At 40.1% G+C, this 25,780-nt stretch overlaps 1 protein-coding gene across 1 annotated transcript in view; it reads left to right on the top strand.

The window, feature by feature from the left end:
- TTC27 (tetratricopeptide repeat domain 27) overlaps positions 1-25,780 on the top strand; it is a 169,225-nt gene that overhangs the window by 104,362 nt on the left and 39,083 nt on the right. The window contains exon 13 of the mRNA XM_026478659.4: positions 9,168-9,395. Coding sequence (XP_026334444.3) covers positions 9,168-9,395 — 228 coding nt within the window. The remainder of the gene's footprint in view (positions 1-9,167; positions 9,396-25,780) is intronic.

Raw genomic sequence — 25,780 nt, 5'->3', positions numbered from 1 at the left:
ATTTTGTTTGGCTTCTCTTAAAGAATCAAACAATGTGGAAACATGAGGCCAAATTCCCACATTATTGTGCTACCTGGCTGGAGTTCAGCAGGGCTCCATCTTTTATGGGCTCACTCCCCAGCCTGCTTCATAATCTCTATGATTGGCAAGAATCTATGGGCATTTGAGTGTGGGGACCCTTGTTCGAAGCAGAGTGGGTTACCAGTGCAGTTATCAGCAAGTGGAACGTTAGTTCAGCCATAACTGTAGGCTCTACTTGAGCCTCGGCTGATGTCATTTTATACCGAGATTCGCTGTGTATAGTTATTGCCACAAAATTGTATTAAGAATAATAATTAGTTGTTTGCAATTCCAGAATAAAACAGATTTTGTAACAGCCTAGATATGTATGTATATTTGGGTAGAGGAATAGTCTTTGGGGTTTGCAGCTCACAGGATTCTCACAAGCAACCCAGTTTAATTGTAGCCAGTTGCCCATTTAAGTATGTGTTTTTGTGTTTGGGAATGTAGTTTTATTCTTTTTTTTTTTTTTTTTTTCTTAAGTAGCCTCCATGCCTAGTGTGGAGTCCAGCATGGGGCCCGAACTCACAACCCTGAAATCAAGACCCGAGCAGAAATCAAGAATCAGGGGCGCCTGGGTGGCTCAGTTGTTAAGCGTCTGCCTTCAGCCCAGGGCGTGATCCCGCCATTCTGGGATCGAGCCCCATATCAGGCTCCTCCACTGGGAGCCTGCTTTTTCCTCTCCCATTCCCCCTGCTTGTGTTCCCTCTCTCTCGCTGGCTGTCTCTCTCTCTCTGTCAAATAAATAAATAAAATCTTAAAAAAAAAAAAAGAATCAGACACTTAAGTGACTGAGCCACTCAGATGCCCTGTTTTATCCTTTCTAATAGATATTTAGATGACAAATTTCTTGTATTCTTTAAAAACGTGCATCTCTATTTTCCCGTAGGGAAGTAGCAGCCCATAGCCAGAAATATCAAACCTTTTGCATTCTGTGGAGATTTCTGGCCACCCACATTTTGGTATTGCAAAAGGGATATTATAAGCCCTTGTGGTTTATTTATGTTCACTGGGCATGTCTTTTATAGTTCTTTATTTGATAATAAATTACATAAATTGAGTGGCTAAGTGGAGGGGGAGGAGCATATAGAGCATTTTGGAGAGAGTGAGGAAGAAGACTGAGGAATGCAGGGTGACTAACTGAAGAAAGGAAATACATTGCCTACAAGCTTTGCCCTTGGGAAAGATCGTTCTGTTGGCAGGATGAAGAGGTATAAGATCTCAAGGAGAAAGAACTCACTTATCTAACAAAAAAATGTGGGATAGGAATTTGAGGAAAGAAGAGGCCAGTTTAGACCAAGCAAGATCGCTGCTCTTGTGTTTCTTAACTTCTTCAGGAAGCTGCCCCATTCTGGCCCTGCAGACCCATGTCATGGTGAATAAAATACCCAGAATCGATATTGTTTGGTAACAAGAAGTTGCACATCACCCACTCTCTCTGTTCCTCATTCTTTTAAGAGCTTAGATGGATATGAGCTGGTGAAGGAAGTATTTGAAATCCTCAGTATCGTATCGTTCCCAAATGTGAAGGTTTTCCTGATTATTATTTAATCTTTCATTTGTGTATTTGTCTTCTTTGCAAGGTTGCCAACACCAGGTCTGTGTTGTATGTCTTTGGACTCTGGTGATCTTTATGGTCTATATTACAGTGCAGTTAGAAGTAGAATAAATATTTGTAGAATGGTAGCTTTAGATCATGCAGGTGTTTAAAGGGTATGACTTGATGTTCTGAATCTTGGATCCTGTTTTTTATATAGGACACCTGTGGAGTATAGTACTCCCTTATAATCCTTTTTATTTCTATGAGGTTGGTGGTAATTTCTCATCTTTCATTTCTGACTTTAGTAATTTCAGTCCAAAGAACCAACTTTTGGTTTATTTATTTACACTAATCTTTATTATTTCCTTCCTTCTGCTTCTTTGGGTTGGGTTTACTTTTTTTTTTCCCCCTAGTTTCTTATGGTGAAAGATTACATGATTGCTTTGAGATCTTTTCTCTTTTTCCAAATAGGCATTTATAGCTGTAATTTCCCTCTAAACACTGTTTTCACTGCTTCCTATAACTTTTGGCATATTACGTTGTTTTCATTTATCTCAAAGTGTTTTTAATTTCCCAGTGATTTCTTTTTTGACCCGTTGGTTATTTAGGACTGTATTATTTAATTTCCATGAATTTGTTAATTTCCTAAATTTCTTTTTGTTTTTGATTTCTGATTTCAACCCATCATAATTGGAGAACATACTAAGTATGACTTCAGTGCTTTCAAATTCACTGAGACTTGTTTTACAGTCTAACATGTGGTATATCCTGGAGAGTGTTCTGTGTGTTGTGTTACACTGCTGTTGGGTGGAGTGTTATTTAGGTGTCTTTTAGGCTTAGTTGGTTTATAGCATTGTTCAAGTCTTCTATTTCTATCTTCTGTATAGTTGTTCTATCTTTTATCCAAAGTTGGAAAGTGAAGTCTTCAAATATTATTGATGAATTGTATATTTCTCCCTTTAGATATGTCAGTTTTTGCTTCATGTAATTTGGGGCTCTGTGTTAGGTGAATATATACTTTTGATTATGTCTTCTTGATAGATTGAATGTTTATCATTAAAATATCCTTTCTTCTATTAACAATTTTTGTCTTAAGGTAAGTTTTGTCTAATATTAATGCAGCCAGTCCAGCCCTCTTTTGGTTATTGTGTACCTGATCTTCCTTCCTTCCTTCCTTCTTCGGAACTTTCCTCCTTCCCTCCCTGCCCCTCCATTCCTTTCTTTTTCTTTTCTTTCCTTTCCTTTCCCTTTCTTTCCTTTCCTTTCCTTTCCTTTCCTTTCCTTTCCTTTCCTTTCCTTTTCTTTCTTTCGTTCTCTCTCTCTCTCTCTGTCTTTGGTTTTCAGCCTTTTTGTGTGGATGAATCTGAAGTGTGTCTCTTGTTGACAGCATTTGTTTGGGTCATTTTTTTGTTATCCTTTCTGCCAATCTCTGCCTTTGACTGTTGTGTTTAATCCTTTTACATTTAATTTAATTACTGATAATATAGGATGTTTATTAGTCATTTTGTTATTTTCTATATGTTTTATGTATTTCTCTTTCCCTATTACTGTCTTCTTTTTGGCTAAATGGATATTTTCCAGTGTGCCATTTTAATTCCCTTGTCATTTTTACTTTTTTTTTTTTTTCCTAGATTTTATTTTTAAGTAATCTCTACATCCAATGTGGGGCTTAAACTCACAACCCCAAGGTCAAGAGTTGCATGCTGTAGTGACTGAGCCAGCCCAGCCCCACTACTTTTTTTTTTAAGTTATTTTCTTAGTCCTTGTACTAGGGATCATTTAAAATAGTATGTTTTAAGTGCCTGTTAAGCCCATCATCTGGGCATCTCAGTGAGTTTCTATCGATTCCTTCTTTTTTCTTATGTAATGGCCATACCTTCTTGCTTCTTTGCTTATTTTTGTAATTTGTTGTTGAAAATTGGGCATTTTAAATAATGTAGTGTGGCAACTCTGGAAATCAGGTTGTTATTGCTGTTTGTGATTTTTGTTTGTTTAGTGATATTTCTTGACTAATTCTGTAAAATCTCTATTCTTTGTCTTGTGCAGCCACTGAAGTCTCAGGTTGGTCAGCTTAATGGTCAGCTAACGGGTTGGACAGAAAATTCCTTGAATGCCTGAAGCAACAAGTGTCCCAGTCTTTGCTGTTGGGCTCTGTGTGTGTGTGTGTGTGTGTGTGTGTGTGTGTGTGTGTGTTGGAACATGCTTCCAACACTGAGGTGGGCAGTTAACACTTGTCACTTTCACTGACTGCTGGTGCAAAGCCTCGAGGTCAGATTGAGGTGAGAGCTTAGGGCCTTCTTGGGTCTTTCCTGATCATGCTACGTTGGAGCCTTTCAAAGCCATTATGTGTATCTCACTCCCTTTTTTCACTTTTAAGTTTTTTGGTTAGCCTGTTGTTTGTCCCACATGTTATTTAACACTTCAGACAGCTACAAAATCAACCAGTTGTAATTGGTTTTTAGAGGGCTTTTCACTGGGCAAACTCAGAGGTCGGTTCAATTACAGACAGCCTTGCAAGTGGATTCTTCCAGGCAACCACCAGCAAGGTCGGATAATGACAATTTTTTGGAAATGAGACTTGAGAGTTGCTCTAAACCCACTCTGTTCCCTCTGGTGGCTGCCAGGTCATTATCACCACCATTTCCTGCTGTTGGTTTTCAAGGCTACTGCAGAGTTGGAGAAATGGAATAGGAGTGGTGCAAGTTAAAATTACACAAAGCTTGTTGTTCTTACCAAGATATCATCATTTTTTTTTTTAAATAACATTCTCTGGATTATTTCAAGCTTTTGGTTAATTTCCAGGATTATGAAAAAGTTGATTCTAATACTTTTTGCCAGTTTTCTTGTTGCTTTTATGGAGTGGGGAATTTTCAGAGGTTCTTAGACCACCATTTTTGCTTATACCTACCTGTGGAATATAGGAAAAGTATGGAGCCTGAAATTAAGGTCCCATTTTTCAACTTAGTATCTCTTGGTTTGGGGATGACCAGTTGACCAAGGAATCTAAACTTCTATTTCTTTATATTAAAAAGGGACATCTTAATATCTACCTCTCAGACTTACTACAGGGATTAAGTGAGATAATGCATTTAATGCCTGTTGGATAAAATCTAATCTGTAAATCATTATCAAATGGCAGGACACATAAGAGGTTTAAAAGGCAAAAGATGAAAAAAATTGTATCATTCAGGTTTTGTTGATGGAAGCAGGGCCACTTTGAGTAGTTTTGGGATGTCATCAAGGGGCTTACTAAAGGAATTAGATCTTACACAAATGTGGGAAGAGCTGGAGAAATGAAGGTGTGGAAGAGGAAGTAGAAAGATCAGGGAAAGAAATCATTTCCCAGTCCACTTGAAGCACTGGCACAGTGGATAAGTCAGAACTCACCAGGGAATCTGAGAAGCCGAGTCCTTCCAGCCATTGAAATGGGAGCATGAGAGAGGAACTTGTGGAGAGATCTGTGGAAAGCTGTCGTCTGTTTGTAGCTGCCAGCCCTGTGGGTCCCCAGTGAAATGTCTCATGGTGGTCCTGGGGCTGCTATTGGTTGGCGGGGTCTACAGTCAGAAGCACAAGCTAGATACATAGAGCAAAGTACAAGCTGGGATCTGCAGGACATCTCTGCATCTTGTGTGACACCGTACTTAATCATGACCACCTTCCAAGAGTAAAGGCTGTTGCTTTTCTTCTGCCTTTCAGATGCCCAACAAATTCCCCCCTGACCAACTGTAGTGCAAAATCTGAAGGGAAAGGGATTTGGGGAAACAGAGATTCAACTGAAGCAAGTTGACATGGAGGTACATATGACTTACTGGGCCTACTATGGGATCTACTGACTCCCATAAACCCAGTAACTCATCATGATGATGTTCTGGGTCCCAGAGGATTAGCATTAACTAAGAACTTACCAACACTGATAAGACAGGTATTTCTTTTCCCCCAGGAAAGAATTACCTGGTAAATATTAAAGTTTATGTCTTTGTGGAAGACAAGGGAAGAATTATGGTATATGATAGTTATATTATAGCAGGGTCCTTCCTCACCAGTATTGGCTTGCCCCTTCCTTCCTTCCTTCCTTCCTTCCTTCCTTCCTTCCTTCCTTCCTTCCTTCCTTCCTTCCCTCTTCTTTCCTAATTTTTTTTTTAAGAGGCTCTGACTCTGTGAAATGACTCAAGGATAGGAACTGGGTGAGAAACAGTGTTTTAGAATGGTGACTCGGGTCAGACATCTGGTCTCCAAACATAGATTTTTTTTTTTTTTTAATGTTCTATAGATCAAGTTTGGACGTAGTTGGCTATACATATAATTTGGTCCTAAGGCTTCTTGTCAGTCAGCCACAACCTAAGATCCATTCTTATTGCACTATTAGACTACTCTGGCTATGACTGTTGCAAGTAACTATGCTCATCTTGCTTCCAGGGATTAAGTGCTGTCAGCTAGTCTCTATTACCTTGAGTTCTAGTAATTCCCACTAAAATTGGGAAGCTCATTTCAACTGAAGGACCTCCAAGTTTTTCCATCAGCTTACACGGAACATCTACTATATAGCACTTTTCAGGAATGCTAATATTCCCATATACAATGTATTTCTCAAAGCCAAGATGAAAGGAGTATCCCCTGGGCCCTCTTGGAGGTCATTGGGATGGGTGAACAGGTTGTAAATAATAAATTAACAAAAGCCTTTTCTTCCTAAGTTGTTGGATTCTTTCCTTCACATCACACCAAGGAATTTCTGGCATCTCAACTTAGTTTTGGCCACATTTGAGTCCAGGTTTTAAGTCAGGCAATTGAGCAAATAATTTAGGACCATCCTCAGCTGCTTGAGTTAGCCCTGTGAACCAGAAATTTCTGATGAGTACCTAAATTGATTAAAATCGTGATCCACAGTTTGTCTATGGTCTGTTACCCTTGGAATCTCTTTTTCCACATGGTCCAAGATTTTTCCCTCTGGAAAGTAATGAACTCTTGTGGTTCTCTTTGTGTATAAGTCTTATGTGTATGGAGGCAATGAGGGATGGAAGGGGCCAGGTATGAGGAGAATTGGCATTCTCTCGCTGGGTATCTCCCTAAGGTGTAGTCATTCCTTCTGTTGTCTTTAAGCAAAGTAGCACGAGTCTTAGCAGATAGGGGAGGATCGCGTCTCTGGCATAGGAAACTCAGTAGGGTTTGGAGATTTCTGTTATCTGACTCATTGCAAATGTCCTTCGTTAAATTCTTGGGTCTTTCTCTTTCATGATCAATGCCCCCTTCTCCTGACCCAGGTGAAGTCAGTGGTACCAGAGTAGCCCTCGTGTTTCAAACAGCCATTGCAGTTACTGTGGCTGTGAACCAAACCACATCAAAACTAAGTGACTGAAAACAGCAGCAATCCCTTACTTCTCTTTCATTGTTTCTATGGAACAGAAATTTAGGAAGGGCTTGACTGAGCCACTTGTGACGTGAGAAACGTGAGGTGAAACAGTATTAGCTCTGAATGAACTTTGACAGAGTGAAGACGTGCATGATTAGCGCCAGAGCGGTCACTCAAAAATAATCAAATGACGTGTAGCTAAAAGGCAATAGAGGAAGAAAAATGAATGACTAAAACATTTGATTAACCCAGTCACGTGCCTTAACTTGCACACAGACCTCGTGAAGCTGACTTGGTCCTATATTGTCATTGAGCAATCATGCAGGAGCAATGTCTGCATCTGCGTTTTGGCTGTACTAGGTTGGCAGGTTCAGGGCAAAAGAAATTCCTTTAGGCAATCATAGACATTCCTTGGTTCTCTGACCTTGAGGATTAAAATACTGGATGTCATTTTCTTTCTTTGAGCTGTTCGGTGAACTTACAAGCAGCCAACCCACCTCACAGTCTGATATCCTCAGTGTCCTATAACTTAATTCACAGAAGGCTTACATTAGGTAGGTGCTTTCTTGTAAGTTCCCACAGGTGATAATTTAAGAAATGCTTTCCTCACTGGATATCACGGACTACCAGTGTTAAACCCTTTCGTGATCGCTGGCTCCTCATGTCTTCAGATCCAACTAGATCACATTAACTAGTCACAAATTTTCATTTTCTGCAGGGGTAGCTTCAGAATTTCTGGGAGGGTGTGGGTATCAAGTTTCAATGCCGTATCGCCCAGAGAAATGCCCTCAGTTACACTGTAAGATCATTTCAGCAAAAATCCTGCTGTGGCTCCAGGCTTCTACCCATAATTTGGTTGGATACTATGGGCATATATGTAAGTATACATGTGTTGGGTAATTATATAGATGACCTTACATAGAGTTAGATACAGTAGTAACTATTGTATCGTCTATTACAGAGGAATTACATGGATTTTATTTGAAAATTTCATGTGTATTTTGGCTATTTGGGATTTAAAAACTCATTTTCCTTAGAAACTATTTTATAAATTCTGGTTCCATTTTCAGACTAAGCCTAAAAATCCTACATAAACTGCAGAAATGCAGAGGAGCCAACATCCAAAGACACTTTTAGAACACAGCCGTCTTTTTTTTTAAATTTTAGTTAACATACAGTACAATATACAACTGTCTTTTAAAAAGATTTTGTAAACATTGGACTGCTTAAGAATTCTAGCTTTGTGTAACCTACAGCAAATCAACTCTATAGAGTTTACGATTGCCAGCTATGTAAATTAAGGAGTCTGAAATATCACGTTAGCTACGATAGGATGGCTTCCTGGCTGTCTACATCCATTGTGGCCGTGGCTGTGTTGGCATCTTTGGTGACTCCACTGCTGTTGTTAGGAAGGTGTTTGTGTGTGAGGAGGGAAAGTAGAGCTGCTAACATGCTGTTGAAACCGATCAGAAACAAGGGGGAAGGGGTGTGTGTCAGGGGAGGGGTAACAAGTCCAGAATTAGCCTAGCTGATGAGGTGAATCTGAATTGTGGACCTTTGCGAATCGTACCCAAGCTTGTGCAGTGCACGGAGGATGGTCTTTAATTTCTAGAGTGAATGGACCGTTCGGAAGCAGAGAGGCCTCATGTTGGCAAGTTTTATCTATGAGAAAAAACAATGACTATGAAGTTGTACCTCCCTCCTTCTTTTATAAATGTTTCAGCAATCCCAGGCTCCCTGAGCATGCCATTTTAAAAAAGGAAAAACAAAACAGACAGACAATAAATAAATAAATAAAATAAAATAAAAACGGGAAAACCTACTTTTCATTGCTGTTGCGTAGAGGCGAACTAAAGATGCCTCTCTCACAGTCCCAGTGGTGACAACTGGAGTGGCAGCAAATGGGGAGCTCAGTGAGTCCTCCCAACATTGTGGAGTAAGCTTCTCCTTGGTACCTTTCTTTCCTGTAGGATTCCAGACCCCAATAAAGTAGCATTCGCCTCTTTCTTCTTGTTCCTCTCTTTCCCCTGTACTGGATTTGTTTTCTGTTGGTTTTCTCTTATTCAGCCTGCGTCTCAGATGCATGAAATAAGCGGGTCATCTCAGACTTTGAAAATAAACATTTGGATCCTGTGGGATAAAGATGTCTATGTGCTAAAAAACAAAAAAATAGCCATTTGTCACTATAAGCAATTCAGTTATTTCTGTTGTTATTTCTAGGCAGAAGAAATCCTTAGGCAAGAGCTGGAGAAAAAAGAAACGCCAAGTTTATACTGCTTGCTTGGAGACGTCCTTCGAGACCACTCTTGCTATGACCGGGCCTGGGAGCTCTCCTGCCACCGCAGTGCTCGGGCCCAGCGCTCCAAAGGCCTCCTTCATCTGCGGAACAAGGAGTTCAGAGAATGCGTGGAGTGCTTTGAGCGCTCGGTGAAAATCAATCCCATGCAGGTGAGACAATGGAGAAAGCCCCATCCACCCTGGGCACTACGTTTTTCTTTGCGTTGGTTTCTTTCCGAATGAGTACCTGCCTGGTGAGCTTGTCTTCGCAAGCTGAGAAGGGAGCCTCTGTTGGCCACTGCTTCTTGCTCGTCACCAAAAACGTTAAGCACTTTCTGTTGTGTTTCTGTTATTAACTTCTCTGTTTTATTTTGTTATTTCTTTCCTTTAACTGTCCTTAATACACATGCAGCTATGCAAATTAGCTTGCATTTTCAGCAGATATGTTAGGAGGAAATGAACGGGAGTCCGAATTACAGCCCCTGTAGGACTGGGCAGGGGAGACTGTGGAAATCAATAATGGAAGCAAAGCTCATATAAACAGGGTAACATCTAGAATGGATGATTGATCATTTAAGAAAAAGTCATATACATATATATATATGCACAAATACTTTCAAATGTTTAAAAAAAATTTTAAGGTTTGAAAAAATAATACAGAAAGAGTCTGGATCTTTAAATGGCAAGACAAATCCACAGGAGAGGACCTAATTTTGAGGGGAAAGAAATTGACCTTACTTTGTGCTTAATGATACTCATTTGGTAAAATGATTTTATTCTCAGAAACAGTCCTTATTTTTTTAAACCATACTTCTTTATGACTGCTTTCCTGTTTCACTAAATGCACACGTTACTGTCAACCATGGGTCCTGACAGACATGCACACCAACTTGGTAGAATTCTGGTTAATGTACTAATTTGTAATTAACTCTTAATGTTTACTGAGCACTTACTATGAGCCAGATAGCTTGCTAGGCATTTTGCCAGATTTTGAACTCAAGACAGTCTGACCCCAGAGCCTGTATGCTTTTAAAAAAAAAAAAAAAAAGTGGTAAAAAGCACATAACATAAAATTGCCCATCTTCACCATTTGTAAGTATACCGTTCCGTAGCGTTAAGTGCATTCTCACTGTCGTGCAGCTATCACTACCCGCCATCTCTAACACCTTTTTTTATCCTGCAAAAGTAAAACTGTACGCATTGAATGGCAGCTCCCTCTTCTCCCCTTTCGTTAGTCCCTGGCAACTATCCTACTTTCTCTCTCTATGAATTTGACTACTATAAGTACCTCAGATGAGTAGAGTCGTAACAGTATTTGTCTCTGTGACTAGCATATTCTGCCAACTTAATGTCGCATAATGTCGATGTTGTAGCGTGTGTCAGAATTTCCTTTCTTTTTATGGCTGAGTAATAGTCCATTGTTACGGGTATACCGCTGTTTGTTTCTCTGTCCGTGGTTGAACACCGGGTCGCTTCTGCCTCGCGGCTATCAAGAATAGTGCTGCTGTGAACAAGTGTGGGCAGAGATGGTCATGTTTGAACTGGGTAGACTTGGGGCATATCTGTTATACTGAGGAAAATTACCAGTACATTGTTGAGCCTATTGCTTGCTTTCTTCACTCTGAGTAATGAATACAGTGAGAACCTTCCAAATCAGCTGGCTGGTGAGAAATCTGGGGAAGAGATTGTTAGCAGAAATTAGATTGTCAGTGGAAATGAACAGGTGCATTCAGCAGCAAGGATGTTTAAAGTATGCTTAGAGTTGGTTTTTATTGACAGTTTGCTCTAACTCAGTGGCTGTCAGGTGGGGCGGATTTTGCCCTGCAGGGGCTTTTGGCACTGGGGTGGGGGTGGGGGGGTTGGTGTGAAGGGGTCTCCTACTGCCATCTAGTGGGCTGCTGCTACACATCCCATAATGCACAGGATAGCCCCCCACGATAAAGAATTGCCTGGCTTAAAATGTCAGCAGTGCCAAGATTGACAAACCCTGCACTATTTTATCACTTGGCTTTTTTTTTTTTTTTTTTTGGTCCCAGTAGAAAATAGAACTCAATATTGTGTTGTCATAATTTTACTTTTACTTTTAGGAAAATTGTATCCTATCCTTGTTTATCTTAGTACCCCTGCCTAAAATTTGCCTAACCACAGCTGCCCTAAGGAGTGAGAAAATAAACTCCCTCCCTTAGCCTCTGTAGTCTAAGTTAAATCAGTGCCATGTTTCTCATGAACATGGATTACTCTCTCAAGCACAAGGTCTCTTCCCAACGGACTGGCATTCACATTTTCCTTGTTTTCCTCCTGCCTCACCGGCTCCTCCTTCTCAGTCTTAGCGGGTTCCTAGGCTTAGTCCTTGGATCTTATCTCTGTCTACACTGGCTCCCTGGATTTCATCTGCTCCCATAGGTTTGATACCGTCTATATACCGACAACTCCCCATCGATGGTTTCAGCCTCATTTTCTCCCCTGAACTCTAGACCCCTGTGTCTGACTACTCCCTCAGTCTCCCCATGCGTTACTCCAATTTAATATCTCCAGTGTCTAAGATACTGTTCTCCCCATCCTAAAGACTTTTGTCCCCGGGGTCATCCCCATCCCAAATTACTCTGACTGGTCTTCCTGCCTCTGTCTGTATTCCCATCTGCCTATTCTCAATGACCATCCAAGTGGATCCTTTCAGATATGGGTCACATGTGTCATTCCTCTTCTGTGTTCCCTAGTGATCACAGCCCAGATCCCTAAAAGACCGACAGGGCTTCTCTCAGCCTAGCTCTTCCCATTCCCCCCACCCCACTCACCCCACATTAGCCTCTTTGTTCTTCCCTGAATATTCTAGGCACATTCCTGCCTCAGGGTTTTAGTACTTGCTTTCCCTCTGCCCAGAATGTTCTTCCAGATATCTGCATACCTCACTCCATTGTCTCATTTAAGTCATTGCTCAAAAGTCACTTGTTCAGAGAGGCCTTCCACGATCATTCTATGTAAAATCATAGCCCACTTTCCACCTCTACCTTATACTGCTTACTTTCTTTCCCTGCTTTTTCTCCAGAGCACTTAGCACCTTCTAATATTTTTACAGCTTACTTTGAAAAAAAGAATTCTATTTCTCCTTCTCTAGAATGTAAGTCCTATGAAGGCAAGAGTTTTTAATCTGTGTGGTTCGTTTATACTTTCCCAGTGCCTGTAATAGTGCCTAGCACATATTGGGATTCAATAAATATTTGTTGAGTGAGCAAATACATAATATCTTTAACCAGTTAGTCAATCATATATATATACTAATTGTTTGCGTGCACATAGCATCAAGTCAGAGGACGAAACAGTAGCAGCAGATCACCAGAGAGGCTGGTTTATACCCTCTGGTACAATCTAGTGAAGTGACCATAAGCAAACTAGCCAAGAGTACGAGGCATCAAAGAAACACCAAGTGAGTTATTTGTAAAGCAGTAGTTATGTAGAGGTCAAAGAGATAGTAGAGATAGGATGATAGATAGTGAAAATAGAATGTTGCATTTGGCTTCGAAGGATAGTACATGAATAGGCCAAGGGGAGGGCAGTGGTGAGGACATCCATGCAGGTGGACGGTATGAGCAAAGCCCTGGAAACAGAAGGAGAAGGGGTGTGTGTGTGTGTGTGTGGGCGCGCGCATGCGTGCGCGCATACGTGCTGGGGAAACAGAGGAGTAGTGAAAAGGCTGGTTTTGGAGAGTAAAAAGAAATAGGGCAGTTCCATTGGGAAATCTGGACTGGAGCCAGATTATAAAGGGTCTTAAATGTGAGGCTAAGCTCTTTGGCTTTTTATTTGGCAGATAGGGAGCCACTGAAGGGCTGATTTGTGTTTGGCTTTGTTTTGAATCAAGGAATGTGGTCTGCATGGAGGTAATTTAGGCTTGGTGTCCTGGCCGCACTGTGGCCGTGTGAGATACTAGATGCAGACAGGTTTGGGGGGCCAGCACTAGTCTAGCGTGACGATTATCAGTGTGGCAGGGGCAAGAGGAAAACGGGATGGATATGAGGGAATCTGCAAGGGAGGACTTGACAGGGCTTGATGGCCTCTTGTATAATTTGGAATTAATTACTTAGCAAGACAAAGAAATGACAGTTGCTCAAAGCAGCATCACAATACAAACAGATGTTATGTGGGGATATTTTGTAGCTTGTCATATGGATCCAATTGAGTCAGGCTGCGAGCCATGCCCAAATATGCAGGCATTTGATGCTACACTTGTACGGAACTACTACAAGATGCAAACTTGGACGCACAGACCTTAGAACCTGGGATCCAAGTTTGAACTGTCTTTGAAGAAGGAGCTCCTACATGCTGTCGTCTCCTTTAAGTCCCGGAATAGAAGGAAAGTAGAAGAATGGAATGTAATAGAAAAAGGAATTTGAAGAAACGTATTCTCTTCTTTCAGACATTTCCAAACAGTTAGGTTTAATAACAAAATTTAGGCAAAATGACAGTGATACTTGAATGGCTTTTGTGCATTGCAATGATTTTCTGAAACCACATTGGTATAAAAATAGGAGTGTTTGGTTTTATATCAGGGAGGGTCTGCAAAGCAAATGGGCTGTCTGCGGTGCATTTGTTAGAGAACCAGAAGATGCGTGTACCATTTCCATGTGTGCTTTAGAGATTGCCGGCTGTTATCCACTCATACCTGCCTGTCTCATTCTCCAGGCAACTTCTGAAATGATGAAAATTCGTCCTTAGACTTGAGTTTGTGGGCTGTTGGAAGCTGAAGAAAGTGGGAGGAAGTGTTAGCCAAACCTCCCAAGCAGGATCTCACAGTCTCAGGACCAGAAGTAAAACAGAAATCCTTATGTCTACTTATTATTCCCATTGTCCCCTAACCTTATGTAAAAAGTAAAAACAAGGAAATTGCTCAGATATCAAACCAGCATGTGTAGCTCTGAAAAAGGAAAGTATCACTTCCTATTATTTTTTCTGCCTTCTCTCAGCACACACACTATATTTCTTTTCTTTTGTCCCTACCCCCCTTTTATTTTCCTGAACTCTCTCCTCCTCATTGAACCGGTCACCCACCTTTGTAAGGTTATATGATATTACTGCAGTGTAATGGGCGGAAGGGCTATCGTTGAGAGGAGGTGGGCGGTCGCCACGGACTGACAGGGTCAGGGAAGGCCATGCTGGAGATGGGGCAGGAGTGTTAGTGCAGATGTGCCCCACACGGTGGAAGGTGAGTAGACGTTCAGAGGGGGAACTGACTTCCCAGGGAGAAGAGCATGAAGAAAGCCATGGATTTGAGTGTTCATTAAACATAAATGGCTTATGTTTGTTCATTAAGCATAAATGGTTTATGCTTGTTATCCTGGTAACCCATCCCGTTTAGTGTTTGTCTCAAGATTTTTCATTTCTAAATGAAGTATTATTAATTGTTGCATAAAAAGCAGTTGCAGTGCGTTTTCACAGGCGTCCACTTTGTGCTTCCATCTTCTGCCATAGTCTCATCTAGTATTATATTTAGTGCCTGTGCAGTGGACAGAGCTCCCGCATACAGTGCTAAAATCTGAACAATGACCAGGAACAGCCTGTCTCTTTTTTTCCAACCGTTTCCTGACACAGCTTGCTAACATTACACTTTCAAGGACAGCATACAGGATGCTTGCTGTTACAGCCTGCTCTGCTTCAGGTCCTGGGTAGCGGTAGGAGAAATCCTGGGGCCAATGTCTTTATAAGCCCCCTGGTCTATATCAGACATTTGTGCCAAGCCGCAGCCCGCACAAGGCATGGCATTGCCTGACTACCAGTTGGCAGGATTAGTGAGAAGTGTGGGGAATCGTAGACTAGCTGTATGGGGAGCAGAGCAGAGCAAGCCTACCATAAATAAAGCACATGGGGAACAGTCTGAATTCTCTTGCTACAGCGGTTTGCTCACTTATTGTATGGCCTAAATATACCACTATTTTTGTATTATGTTGCTTGGTAACTTTTTATAGTTTATAATAAACCCTTTGGCAGCGTTCATTTTCAAAAAGCAAACAAACCAAAAAAGTGTGTTTTTAGAGGACAGTAAGGAACTCAGTTCTCATTTGTCAAGACAGCTAATGAACTTGCACAAAATGTAATTGACATTTACCCTCCACCTCAGGGACCATGGCAGTATCACTGACTACGTGAAAACCAGAAGACCTAAGTCTGTTGAAGAAACATTAGCATTTATGTCAAAAGTTAGTAGTTTTGTTTTTTTTTTAAAGAAGTCATGTCCAAAGATGACGATTTAATATATGGCCATAGGAGATGCATTTTCATGTCATTCTGTGAGACTTGACTTTATCTAGAGCAAATGAAAATGAGCACAAATGGTTTACCAGATTGGTCCATACCATATTTTCTTGTACGTGTTTGAAAAGTTGAGATCATAGGTGTTAATGTGCTAGCTCGTTTAGCAGAACTAGTTCAGTACCAGTTGAATTTACCAGTTTAGTATCAGTGACATCAGATGCTTCAAATAGAAAAGTCGTTAATTCTGTTCTCATAATGGTTTAATTTCTTTCACCCAGTTGTGGATTCAAAATAACATTTTTGGAAATTCATTTTCTGAAAGGTAAAACATCTGACATTCTGAATGCTGTTGTAAATTTAATTAACAAGTTTAACATAGCAGATAAAAGTATTTCTTTTAGTGGTGATAGTAAGGTTATAAATTTTGGTGAAACATGGCAACATGGTAAAGAGAATGCTCTTTCTGGATTAAGAAAACCTGTGGAGTGTGAATGTACTTGAATTTGGCTGTGGTGGTGGACATAATGTGGACCAAACAGGCTTCTAATGGATATAAAAGCTGGCTGTTTTCATTTACAAATATTTTCATACACACTGTTAGGGTAATTGAATTATAAGATTCTTGTGACACGTCTGATGTTGAATTAAAAATTGTATCGTGTGGCAGTGTATACTTTTCTGTTTCTGCCCATCATCAGGTGGACTTTAAAAATGTTTTTTTAACTCCTGTAAAAAGGAGTTTTGAAGAATTATTTTATAAATCAATTTAAGTGTCCTACAGGATATGAACTTTTTAAGAAAAAGTCTTTTGCATTTTGGCTGCATTGTGTTCAAAACCAATTGGAAATCTTTTATGTATTCAATTAACGGAGTTCCAAAAAACTTCAGCTTTTTAAAAAAGTTTTTAGCAGATTGTAATTATTGAAGGCAGCACTTTCAAATAGGGAGACATTGAAATTTTCCATAAGAAGGAATATTGAGAGCTCAAATGATAGACAGGATTTAATTTTGCAATATAAAATTATACTTTTGAATATCTTTCAGTATTAGTCTGCTAGGGCTGCCATAACAAATTACTACAGGCTGGGTGGTTTAAATGACAGATTTATTTTCTCACAATTCCAGAAGGTGACAGTACAAGATCAGGGTACCTTCAGGGTTGGTTTCTGGTGAGGTCTCTTTTCCTGGCTTTTGGGTGGCAGGACTTTTCCTCTGTGTGCCTGTAGAAGGACACCAGTCCTATCAGATTAGGGCCCCACCCCTATGACCTCATTTAATCTTATTTCCTTAAAGGTCCTATCTCCAAGTATAGTCACAAGGGGGGGGTGAGTTTAAACATTTGAATTTTGGGGGTCTAATTCAGTATCATCCAATCCACTTGGGAGGAGTCTTTTCTTTGTAACCTTTTATTAAACAAATTTCAATTATATAAAATATGCGCAATAGCAGAGAGACTTACTATAATGAGCCCCTTCCCACATGCATCAACCAGCTTCAGTAATTACTAACTTATGGCTGATCTTATTTCATCAATATTTCCCTAACTCTGCCCCATATTATTCTGAAACAAATCCAGTGTATCAAATCATTTAATTTTTAAATGTTTGCATATATAACTCTGAAGAAATGACTTTGAAAAATGCCCATAATGGGGCACCTGGGTGGCTCAGTCAGTTAAGTCCCTGCCTTCAGCTGAGGTCATGATTTCAGGGTCCTGATCAAGACCCACATTGGGCTCCCTGCTCAGTGGGGAGCCTGCTTCTCCCTCTCACTCTGCCGCTCCCCTCTTCTCGTGCTCTCCCTCCCCCCTCTCTCTCTCTCAAATAAGTAAGTAAATAAATAAATAATCTTTTTTTTAAAAAAGTAACCATAATACTATTGTACTTAAACCATCAATAATAATTTGTAGGAAACTTTTTTTTTTTTAAGAGAGGGAGCAGGGAGGGGTAGAGGGGGAGAGAGAGAGAGAATACCAAGCAGACTCCACGCCCAGCATGGAGCCTGATGCCAGACTTGATCCCACAATCCTGAGATCATGACCTGAGCCGAAATCAAAAGAGTTGGACACAACCAACTGAGCCACCCAGGTGCCCCTGCAGGAAATTTTTATTGAGCTTCTGATTTTAATTGAATAAATTTATATTCTGTACTGGAATTAGGCCTATAGTTTAGCAGTCTCTAGATTTGGTGAAACTTAGAATCATAAATAGAGACAACTTATTTGTGTCTTATTAAAAATATTTGTTCAGAGCACCTGGGTGGCTCAGTTGGTTAAGCGTCTGACTCTTGATCTCAGCTCAGGTCTTGATCTCAGGGTCCTACTTAAAAAAAAAAATTGAAGAAAGGCACTCTAAATGGAGGCCAAAAGACAGTTCCTAAGAGAAATACTTAAAAGTTTCAGTATTAACAAGATTAGTATTAAGAATATCCTCTGTTTAGCAGTAGTTGCTCTGAGTTTACCAGTTATCTCAGTGCATTGAAATTTTTTTCCAGCTTTATTGAAACATAATTGACATATTACATGATGTAAATTGAAGGTATACAACATGATTGATACTTGTATATATTGCAAAATGCTCATCACTGTAGCATTAGTTAAATACTCTGTCACCCTACATAATTACGTGTGTGTGTGTGTGTGTTGATAATATTTAAAACCTACTCTCTTGGCAACTTTCAAGTATATGATACAGTCTTGTTAACTATAATCACCATACTAGAATGCTAGGAACCCAGAACTTATTCATCTTATAATAACTGAAAGCTTGTCCCCTTGGACCAGTGTCTCCCCATTTCCCCTACCCTCCTAGCCCCTGGCAACCACCATTCTGTTTCTAGAGTTCAGCTTTTTTAGATTCCACATACAAGTGAGAACATATAGTATTTGTCTTTCTCTGTCTGACTGACTTCATGTAGCACTCAGAGTGCATCCATGTTGTCACAAAAGGCAGGATTTCCTTCTCTTTTATGGCTGGATGACATTTGTGTGTGTGTATGCATGCATGTGTGTTTGTCCACATTTTCTTTATCCATTAGTCTATTCACAAGCAATGAGATTGTTTATGTACCTTGGCTATTGTGAATAATGCTGCAGTGAACACAAGGGTGCAGATACCTCTTTAATCCCTCAGATAGATACCCCAGAGTCGAATTTGCTGGGTCATATAATAGTTCTATTTTTAATTTTTCCTCGCTGTATTTATAAAGAATATTTTCTCAACTAAAATCATTATGACCTACAGATAAGAGTGAGTCAAAGTTTTGGCAATTTTAATTGTATTAATAATAAATATGATAATTAACAATAAAGAACAACATTGGAGTAGACAGGTAATTTTATGAGAAAATTGTAAGTACTAAGATCATATCCAGAAAAGGAATTAATCAGAAAAACAGCAATGACATGGTATTAGATTAGGTATGATTAAGGAAATGATTAAAGTTTATAAATATCCACTGATAAAATTTAAGTAATTTTAATTCTGTAATATATTACAAGAAATGTACAAATGCTGTAAATGTATAGCTTGATTAATGTTCCTTTTGTTATATTTAAATGTTCAGATAATCAGTGTTTAAATATTTTTACTTTAATATGTTTTTATTTCTCAATTTTGAATAGAACAGTTTCATTGGTCCCCTGATATAGTAAAACCAATTTGTTGCTCAACAATTTGTTGGTCAATAAATAAGGAATTTTTTTAGATATGTAACTTTAATTATTTTTTTGATGCTCTGTTTCACTTTCAAAAATGTTGCGTGGCTGCCTAACTTAGCATTATCGAGAACCTACCATGTACAGACACGGATGTGGGAATGAATTCGGCTGTGTCATCCTATCTGTGGAGAGTGGAGAGTTTCCACCAGGGAGTGATATGGGTAGAACTACTCCGGGAAGGGACCTATATACAAACCCTTCTTCAGGATTGTCCAACCCTGTAGATATGGAAGTCTGTTGTGGTTTTGAATAAAAGAGGGATACGACAACAGTGGTATTATAGGAAGTTTAAATAAGGAATGAATGTTATCGATGAGCGGGCCGTGGCTTTAGTAGCGAGGGTGGAAGGATAGAACAGGTTGAAGCCTCATTACAAAGGAAAATCTTCTGGGACTTACTCATTTGGATGGGCAGGATAGAGGGAGAGCTTGGAATCTGAGAGGATGCCAGTTTTCTCAATTGTCTGATGAAAAAGGAAGATGTCTCTGTTGATAAAATATAGAGAATTCAAAAGAAGGGAAAATATCTTTTACAGGAAGAGGTGATGTGATTTTGGATATTGGGTACGAAGGCATGTCGCTGTATCTAGGCAGAGACGGCTGATCGTCCATTGGACATAAGAGCCCAAGCCCAGTAGGAAGGCCAGAATTAAGCTTGCAGATTTGGGGCTTTTTTGTGGAAGAAAGATGAAGCCATGCAAGTGAGTGAATTCTTTACAGAAAATCTTGGAAGACAACACTGAGCAAAATCCTGACCTTTGAGCAGCAGTTGGAGGAAGGCAGAAGAAATAGCACTGGTGAAAAAAGCTTCAAACAAAATACACCAGAGTCTTGGTGAGAGGGGTAGGGATTCATGGAAACTAAAGGAACAACAGGTGTTAGTGAGTAATGTCACAGGTAGTGATGATGTCCAGAGAGGGCCAAGAAGAGGTCACTGGATTTGGAGCTCACTAATGACCTTCAGAACCAGCTTCAGGGGGTTTAGAGTGGGTGGCACGTGAGGAAAAGGATAAAACATGTATAGACTGTTCATATTGGGCGCATGTCAAAGAGGTGAGAGTCAAATGTCATGTACAAGGGGCAGGAGGGGCAGGTAAATCTGGCAAGATAACCAGAGACCTTTATGCAGTTGAGGGCAGTGGATAAAGGAGAAAGTGAATCCAGTGGATGGCGGAGAGATTGAATGTTGTATAACTAGGAAAGATCATTTGAGGGAAGAGTGAAATGAGGAGAAGAGATGAAGGTGTTAGCTTTGGGAAAGGAATAATATTTCTAATGAGACTGGAAAGAAGATGAGAGCATTACTATTATAATGGCAGTTTCTATTTATTAAGCATCTTCTATGGTCTAAGCTAGAATGTAAGCGTAAACCATTTTGAGGTATTGAGGGGGATACGGAAGAATTGTGTTAAGACATGGCCTTTTGACCTCCTGTGGTTTCTATGGGCTAAATGAGGAGAGGAGGCAGAAATAACTTTGTATGTGGTCAGGGAGTAACGTAAATAGACAGCATGCTTTGGATGCCTAGTGATGGCAGTGTGAATGAGGATGTGAACGGTCAGTACAGGCCTGATGCTGATGTTCTGAACTAGGAAGAATGGTTGGGATTTGGATGGGAAACATAAGTTGGGAAAACATGTTTCAGGAGAGGAAACTAGCAGATGAAAAACCAACCAGGTAGCCAACAAAGATTTCTTGATAACTGTTGTTTTTCACTGTTTATTTTTTATTCAGTTATAATAATAATAATAATAATAATAATAATAATAATAATAATAGCAGTTAACATCGAGTATTTACTAGGTACCAGGTACTAGCCTAAGCATTTTGCATATATTTTTAAACCTCAGCACAATCCTTGAGGTACTTACTGTTTTTACCCTCATTTTACAGATAAGGAAACAGAAGGTTAAGTAATTTGCACCAGTTCCCACAGTTTATGGTGGGTGGAGCTGGGATTTGAACCTGGACTTTCTGGTTCCAGAGTGCTTACTCTTAACCTCTTCCTTTTTGCCTCTGGAGGACATTGTCTTATGTTAGGCGGTAGTGGTGAATTTGGTTGAGGTCTAGTTAGAAGTTATATGGGGCGTGTGGGTGTCTCAGTAAGTTTAGCTTCTAACTCTTGGTTTTGGCTCAGGGCATGGTCTCAGGGTTGTGAGATGGAGCCCCTCATTGGGCCCCATGCTCAGCACAGAATCTGCTTGAGATTCTCCCTCTGCCCCTCCCTCTATTCACGTTCTGTCTCTTTCTCTTTTTCTCTTTCTCTCTCTCTCTCAAATTAAATAAATAAGATCTTTTTTAAAAAAAGTTATGGAAAGCTTTGAACACAAAAATGTCACATTTGAATTTTTTTCTTCCTTTAATGAAGAACCACTGGGGTTTTCATCAGAGCAAAGAGAAGTTACAACTTCGGTGTTTTGGAATAATCAAGCACATAACAGCGAGTGTCTCTGCAGGACCGGGGAATTTTAGAGGATCTGAGGCAGCCTTTCCCAGCCCATTCTATACAGAAGACCACACTTCTGTGACACAGTACTCAGAATTGTTAATTATCTTGGGAACTTGTGCTCATCCTTGATCTGTAGTAGTTAATTTTCAACATCATCGTAGTTTTTGAAAGAAGAAAGTGGTTTTTATTGGAAAGGGAGTTAAAGAGTTTCTGTTGTGAACTGGTATTAGCCGTGGTGGAAAGACTTGAGGAGTTGGAGCTTACATTCCGATGGAGAAGACAGAATGAACATATGTGAATAATATGTAGAGAAAAAAGAGATTCTTTCCTTTTTGTTCTTCCTTTCTCATACTGGTAAGCAATAAAAAATGAAACTCTTAAAGTCTCACTTGCATGACTGCCAGGAAACACGAGCACTGCCGTTGACATCTGGGCTGTAGCTGGGACTCTAGGGTGGTGGTGGGGGGACAGAAGCCTTGCCGCCCCTAACCTGATTCCAAATCCTAGCAGCTGCAAGGAACATAATGTAGGTCAGTCACCTCGAATTTCTTTCTTTCTTTCTTTCTTTCTTTCTTTCTTTCTTTCTTTCTTTCTTTCTTTCTTTCTTTCTTCTTTCTTTCTCTCTCTCTCTCTCTCTCTCTTTCTTTCTTTCTTTCTTTCTTTCTTTCTTTCTTTAAAGATTTTATTTATTTGACAGAGAGACAATCAGCAAGAGAGGGAACACAAACAGGGGGAGTGCGAGAGGAAGAAGCAGGCTCCCAGTGGAGGAGCCTGATGTGGGGCTAGATCCCAGGACTCCGGGATCACGCCCTGAGCCGAAGGCAGACGCTTAACGAATGAGCCACCCAGGCGCCCCTCACCTCATCTTTCTGAGCTTCAATTTCTTTACTTGCAAAGTGGAGGTTATAATACCTGTCTCAGCGTGCTGCTGGGGACATTAGAGCCAATGTATGCACAGTGTCTAGATGTTTCCAGGCCCACAGTAAGTTCTCAGTCACAGATGGTACATTGTGGGCTTTATCTCTCCTCCCTATTGCCATGTTGTAATAATGGAAGGAAATTGTCATTGCCCCGTTATCTGTAGCCTAGAAATAGGGCGATACGTCCAGCAGGAGAGTCTCACATGCATAAGACATGTGAACGCCTGTACTTCCTCATGTTTTGTATTCTCTGGAAAGAGTGGGCAAATGTAAGAACCAGTGGTAACCGAGTCAAGGAAAGGAATAAGAGGGCATTAAACAATTAATAACCTGTCTAGTAAAAGAGAAAAAGTCTGTGTAAAGTTTAGTTGATCCTGTAGTTTAAACAAGACACTGAAATAGAGGAAACTTCCTTTAGAGAGAAAGAGAGACTGGCAGCTGAGGACTTGTGTTTCCTTAGGAAGGAGAACTGCATATTTGGTAAATGAGAAATTTGGTCATGAAAGAATTTTAAAAGAATATGAGCCCCCAAGCATCAGTTCAGGAAAAGCTGTTACCAAAGAACATTGGTATCGCTCTTGGATTTGTCTTGGGTCATTTCCTGTTTAAGGAAACCACATTCAACAACTTATCTGCATTTGGGGTCATGGGAATGAGTCAGGGATGTGAGAAGAGGGGATGGAGAGTGCAACACGGCCTTTAGGATTCATTCTAATGTGTTGAACATTATATGTGATATCAGAACAGTTCAAACAGAGATCACATTTCAGAGGAAAATTAGCAAAAGTGTGAAGCTGCCTGTCATTCCTTCTGCAGAAACTTCGAGGAGGAAGGAAATTTGAGTAGTAGTAGAAATCATTTAAGAAAGAAAATTGTAATATATAAGCAAATGATACCTATTGCAGATGTGCTTTAAGACTCTTGTAAAAATTAACTTTTTAATTGTAAAAATAATCCATGCCCATTGCCTAGTTGTGCATAGTCTATGTTAGCCTTTAGCAAGCTGTTTAAATTTTTTTAATGGTTTAATTTCTCTTTTAATTATTGAGGTTAATACATGTTGTGCTTTCTATCTTCATCACACCTTATGCACAACAGGAACCAGGAACCGGTAACTGTTGTGTGGCTTTAGGCAAATTACTTCCTTTCTATGCCTTGCTTTTCCTCTCCGCCTCTTTCGGAATTGATTTCTAAGGCTTCTAATTGAATTGATTCCCCATCCTAGCTCCTCAAACCTGCTGCTTCTCCTGTTTGTATCATCAGGGTACTTACTTTGCCACTAGATGGCACTAATGTACCTTTGAACCCAGTCACCTCTGGGTTTTCAGAATCTTGGGTGTGAAGAAGCCTTGGAATTTTTGCTTAATCAAATCCCCATTTGACAATTGAGTGACTGAGACTCAGAGGTTAAGTTACTCAGAGCCTCTTGAATCCCACTCACCCGTCTTCCCCTCTATTCCACTGTTTCTCTAGGGGGCTTTGTGAGGGGAATCAGAGAGAAACCTCATTCTCAACCATTCTTGTTCTTTGTTAATTATTTTAAAAATAATTTAAAACCATTCTTAAAGTGCATATGTCATCACATTCAAAATGAGTAGTTGGCCTGCTTTTGTGTTTCGGTATTGGCTCCCTCAGAGAAAAAAGCTAGACTGTCAGCTTCTAAAGATCATTGCTCTGCCTATACTTAGCCTGTCTTCACAGTTGGCACTGGAATGAGCCCTACAGATATCTCAACCAGAGCCTCTCTGTCAGAGGATAATCTTTCTCCATTCTTGCCCAGTCCCTTTGATAAGAGGTTTGCCTTTCAGCTGTTCGCTCCAACTAAACATGGTCATCCATTCTTGTGCTTCATCTCTGTCCACTTGCCTAACTGGGAGAGCTTTGCGGGGGTAGATAGACTCCAGTTCTTAAAAAATTGATCTCCTGGGTTTTCCCAGCCCATGTTGACTGTGTTCTTTTATTCCTCTCTGCTGTATTGGTGACAAGGATGGTATTGCCATAGATCTTGGCTTTATGTGGGCAGAATGGTACAGTGGGAGGCATTGTGGCCATGTGGAGAAGACATGGGCTCTACAATCCCATTGATGGGGTCAGGTCTCTCCTCTATCACTGACTTACTCTGTGACCTCTCATCATCTCTCTAATGAGGGTGATATTTACTACCTTGTCAGGCCCTTGTGAAGAAGAAATGAGGTAATGTATGGAAAGCTCCTGGTATCCGTTCTTGGCACCCATAGTACATGCTCGTTAAGTGCTAATATTCTAATAGCTGTTGTGTAGAGAGGAATAGGAGGGACTATAGCATGTGAAAGGTAGGAGCCTAAGGGAGAGGTGCTTGATTTTTTTTTTTAAAGGTTATATTTTTAAGTAATCTCTATACCCATCGTGGGGCTCAAAGTCTCACAACCCCAAGATCAAGAGTCACATGCTGCACAGACTGAGCCAGCCACGTGTCCTGAGGAGCTAGATCTTTCCTGAAGAAAGAAGGGAGGGATGCAAGGTATGCAGGGGTCTTTGTCAATGTTTTGAAGAAACAGTGCAGAACTGTGCTGCCAATATGGTGGTCACTAACCAGTGTGGCAGTTGAACACACTCGAAACGTGGCTAAAGTCAAAACTGAGATGTGCCATCAATGCAGGATACATAACAGATTTCAAAGACTTGGTGTGAAAACAATAAGTATAAAATATTTCAATAATTCTGTATATTGATAACATGTTGAAATGAGACTATTTCGATTTGTAGAGTTAAATAAAATGTCACTAAAATTAATTTCACCTGTTCCTTTTTACTTTTTAAATGTGGCTTCCAGAAAATGTGATGAGGCTAACGTATCCCCACGTGATTGCGCTGGACTGGAAGGCAGAGGTCTTTGGTACTCAGGCATATACGATTTTAATTTGGGGAATCATCTGAGAAGTTTTTTTGAGGCTTTTGATTTTTTCTCTTATGATGTTCTGTTCTTAAGAGCATGACCTGAGTCCAGATGCCACTATTGTTAGTAATAGTTTAAGTAATACTCTAAAATGAAAAAGGTGAAAGAGGCACCAAATAATTCTCCTTAGTCCTCCAAATTCTGAGGACCTCAACAGAAAAGCAAGGTACGAGTGCATGATTTATGGTTTAGTGGGTCAGCTACAAGCAATTAGAAGATCTTAGAGTTTGTTTTTTAAAAAGCCATTTCTTGATTTCAAAGACTAGGGTGTGTGCAAAAGTCATCTCCTATG

This window comes from Ursus arctos, unplaced genomic scaffold (genome assembly GCF_023065955.2).
Source record: "Ursus arctos isolate Adak ecotype North America unplaced genomic scaffold, UrsArc2.0 scaffold_8, whole genome shotgun sequence".
NCBI lineage: Eukaryota > Metazoa > Chordata > Mammalia > Carnivora > Ursidae > Ursus > Ursus arctos.
The sequence above is the reverse complement of the archived record's forward strand: the minus strand, read 5'-3'. Positions and strand labels throughout refer to the sequence as shown.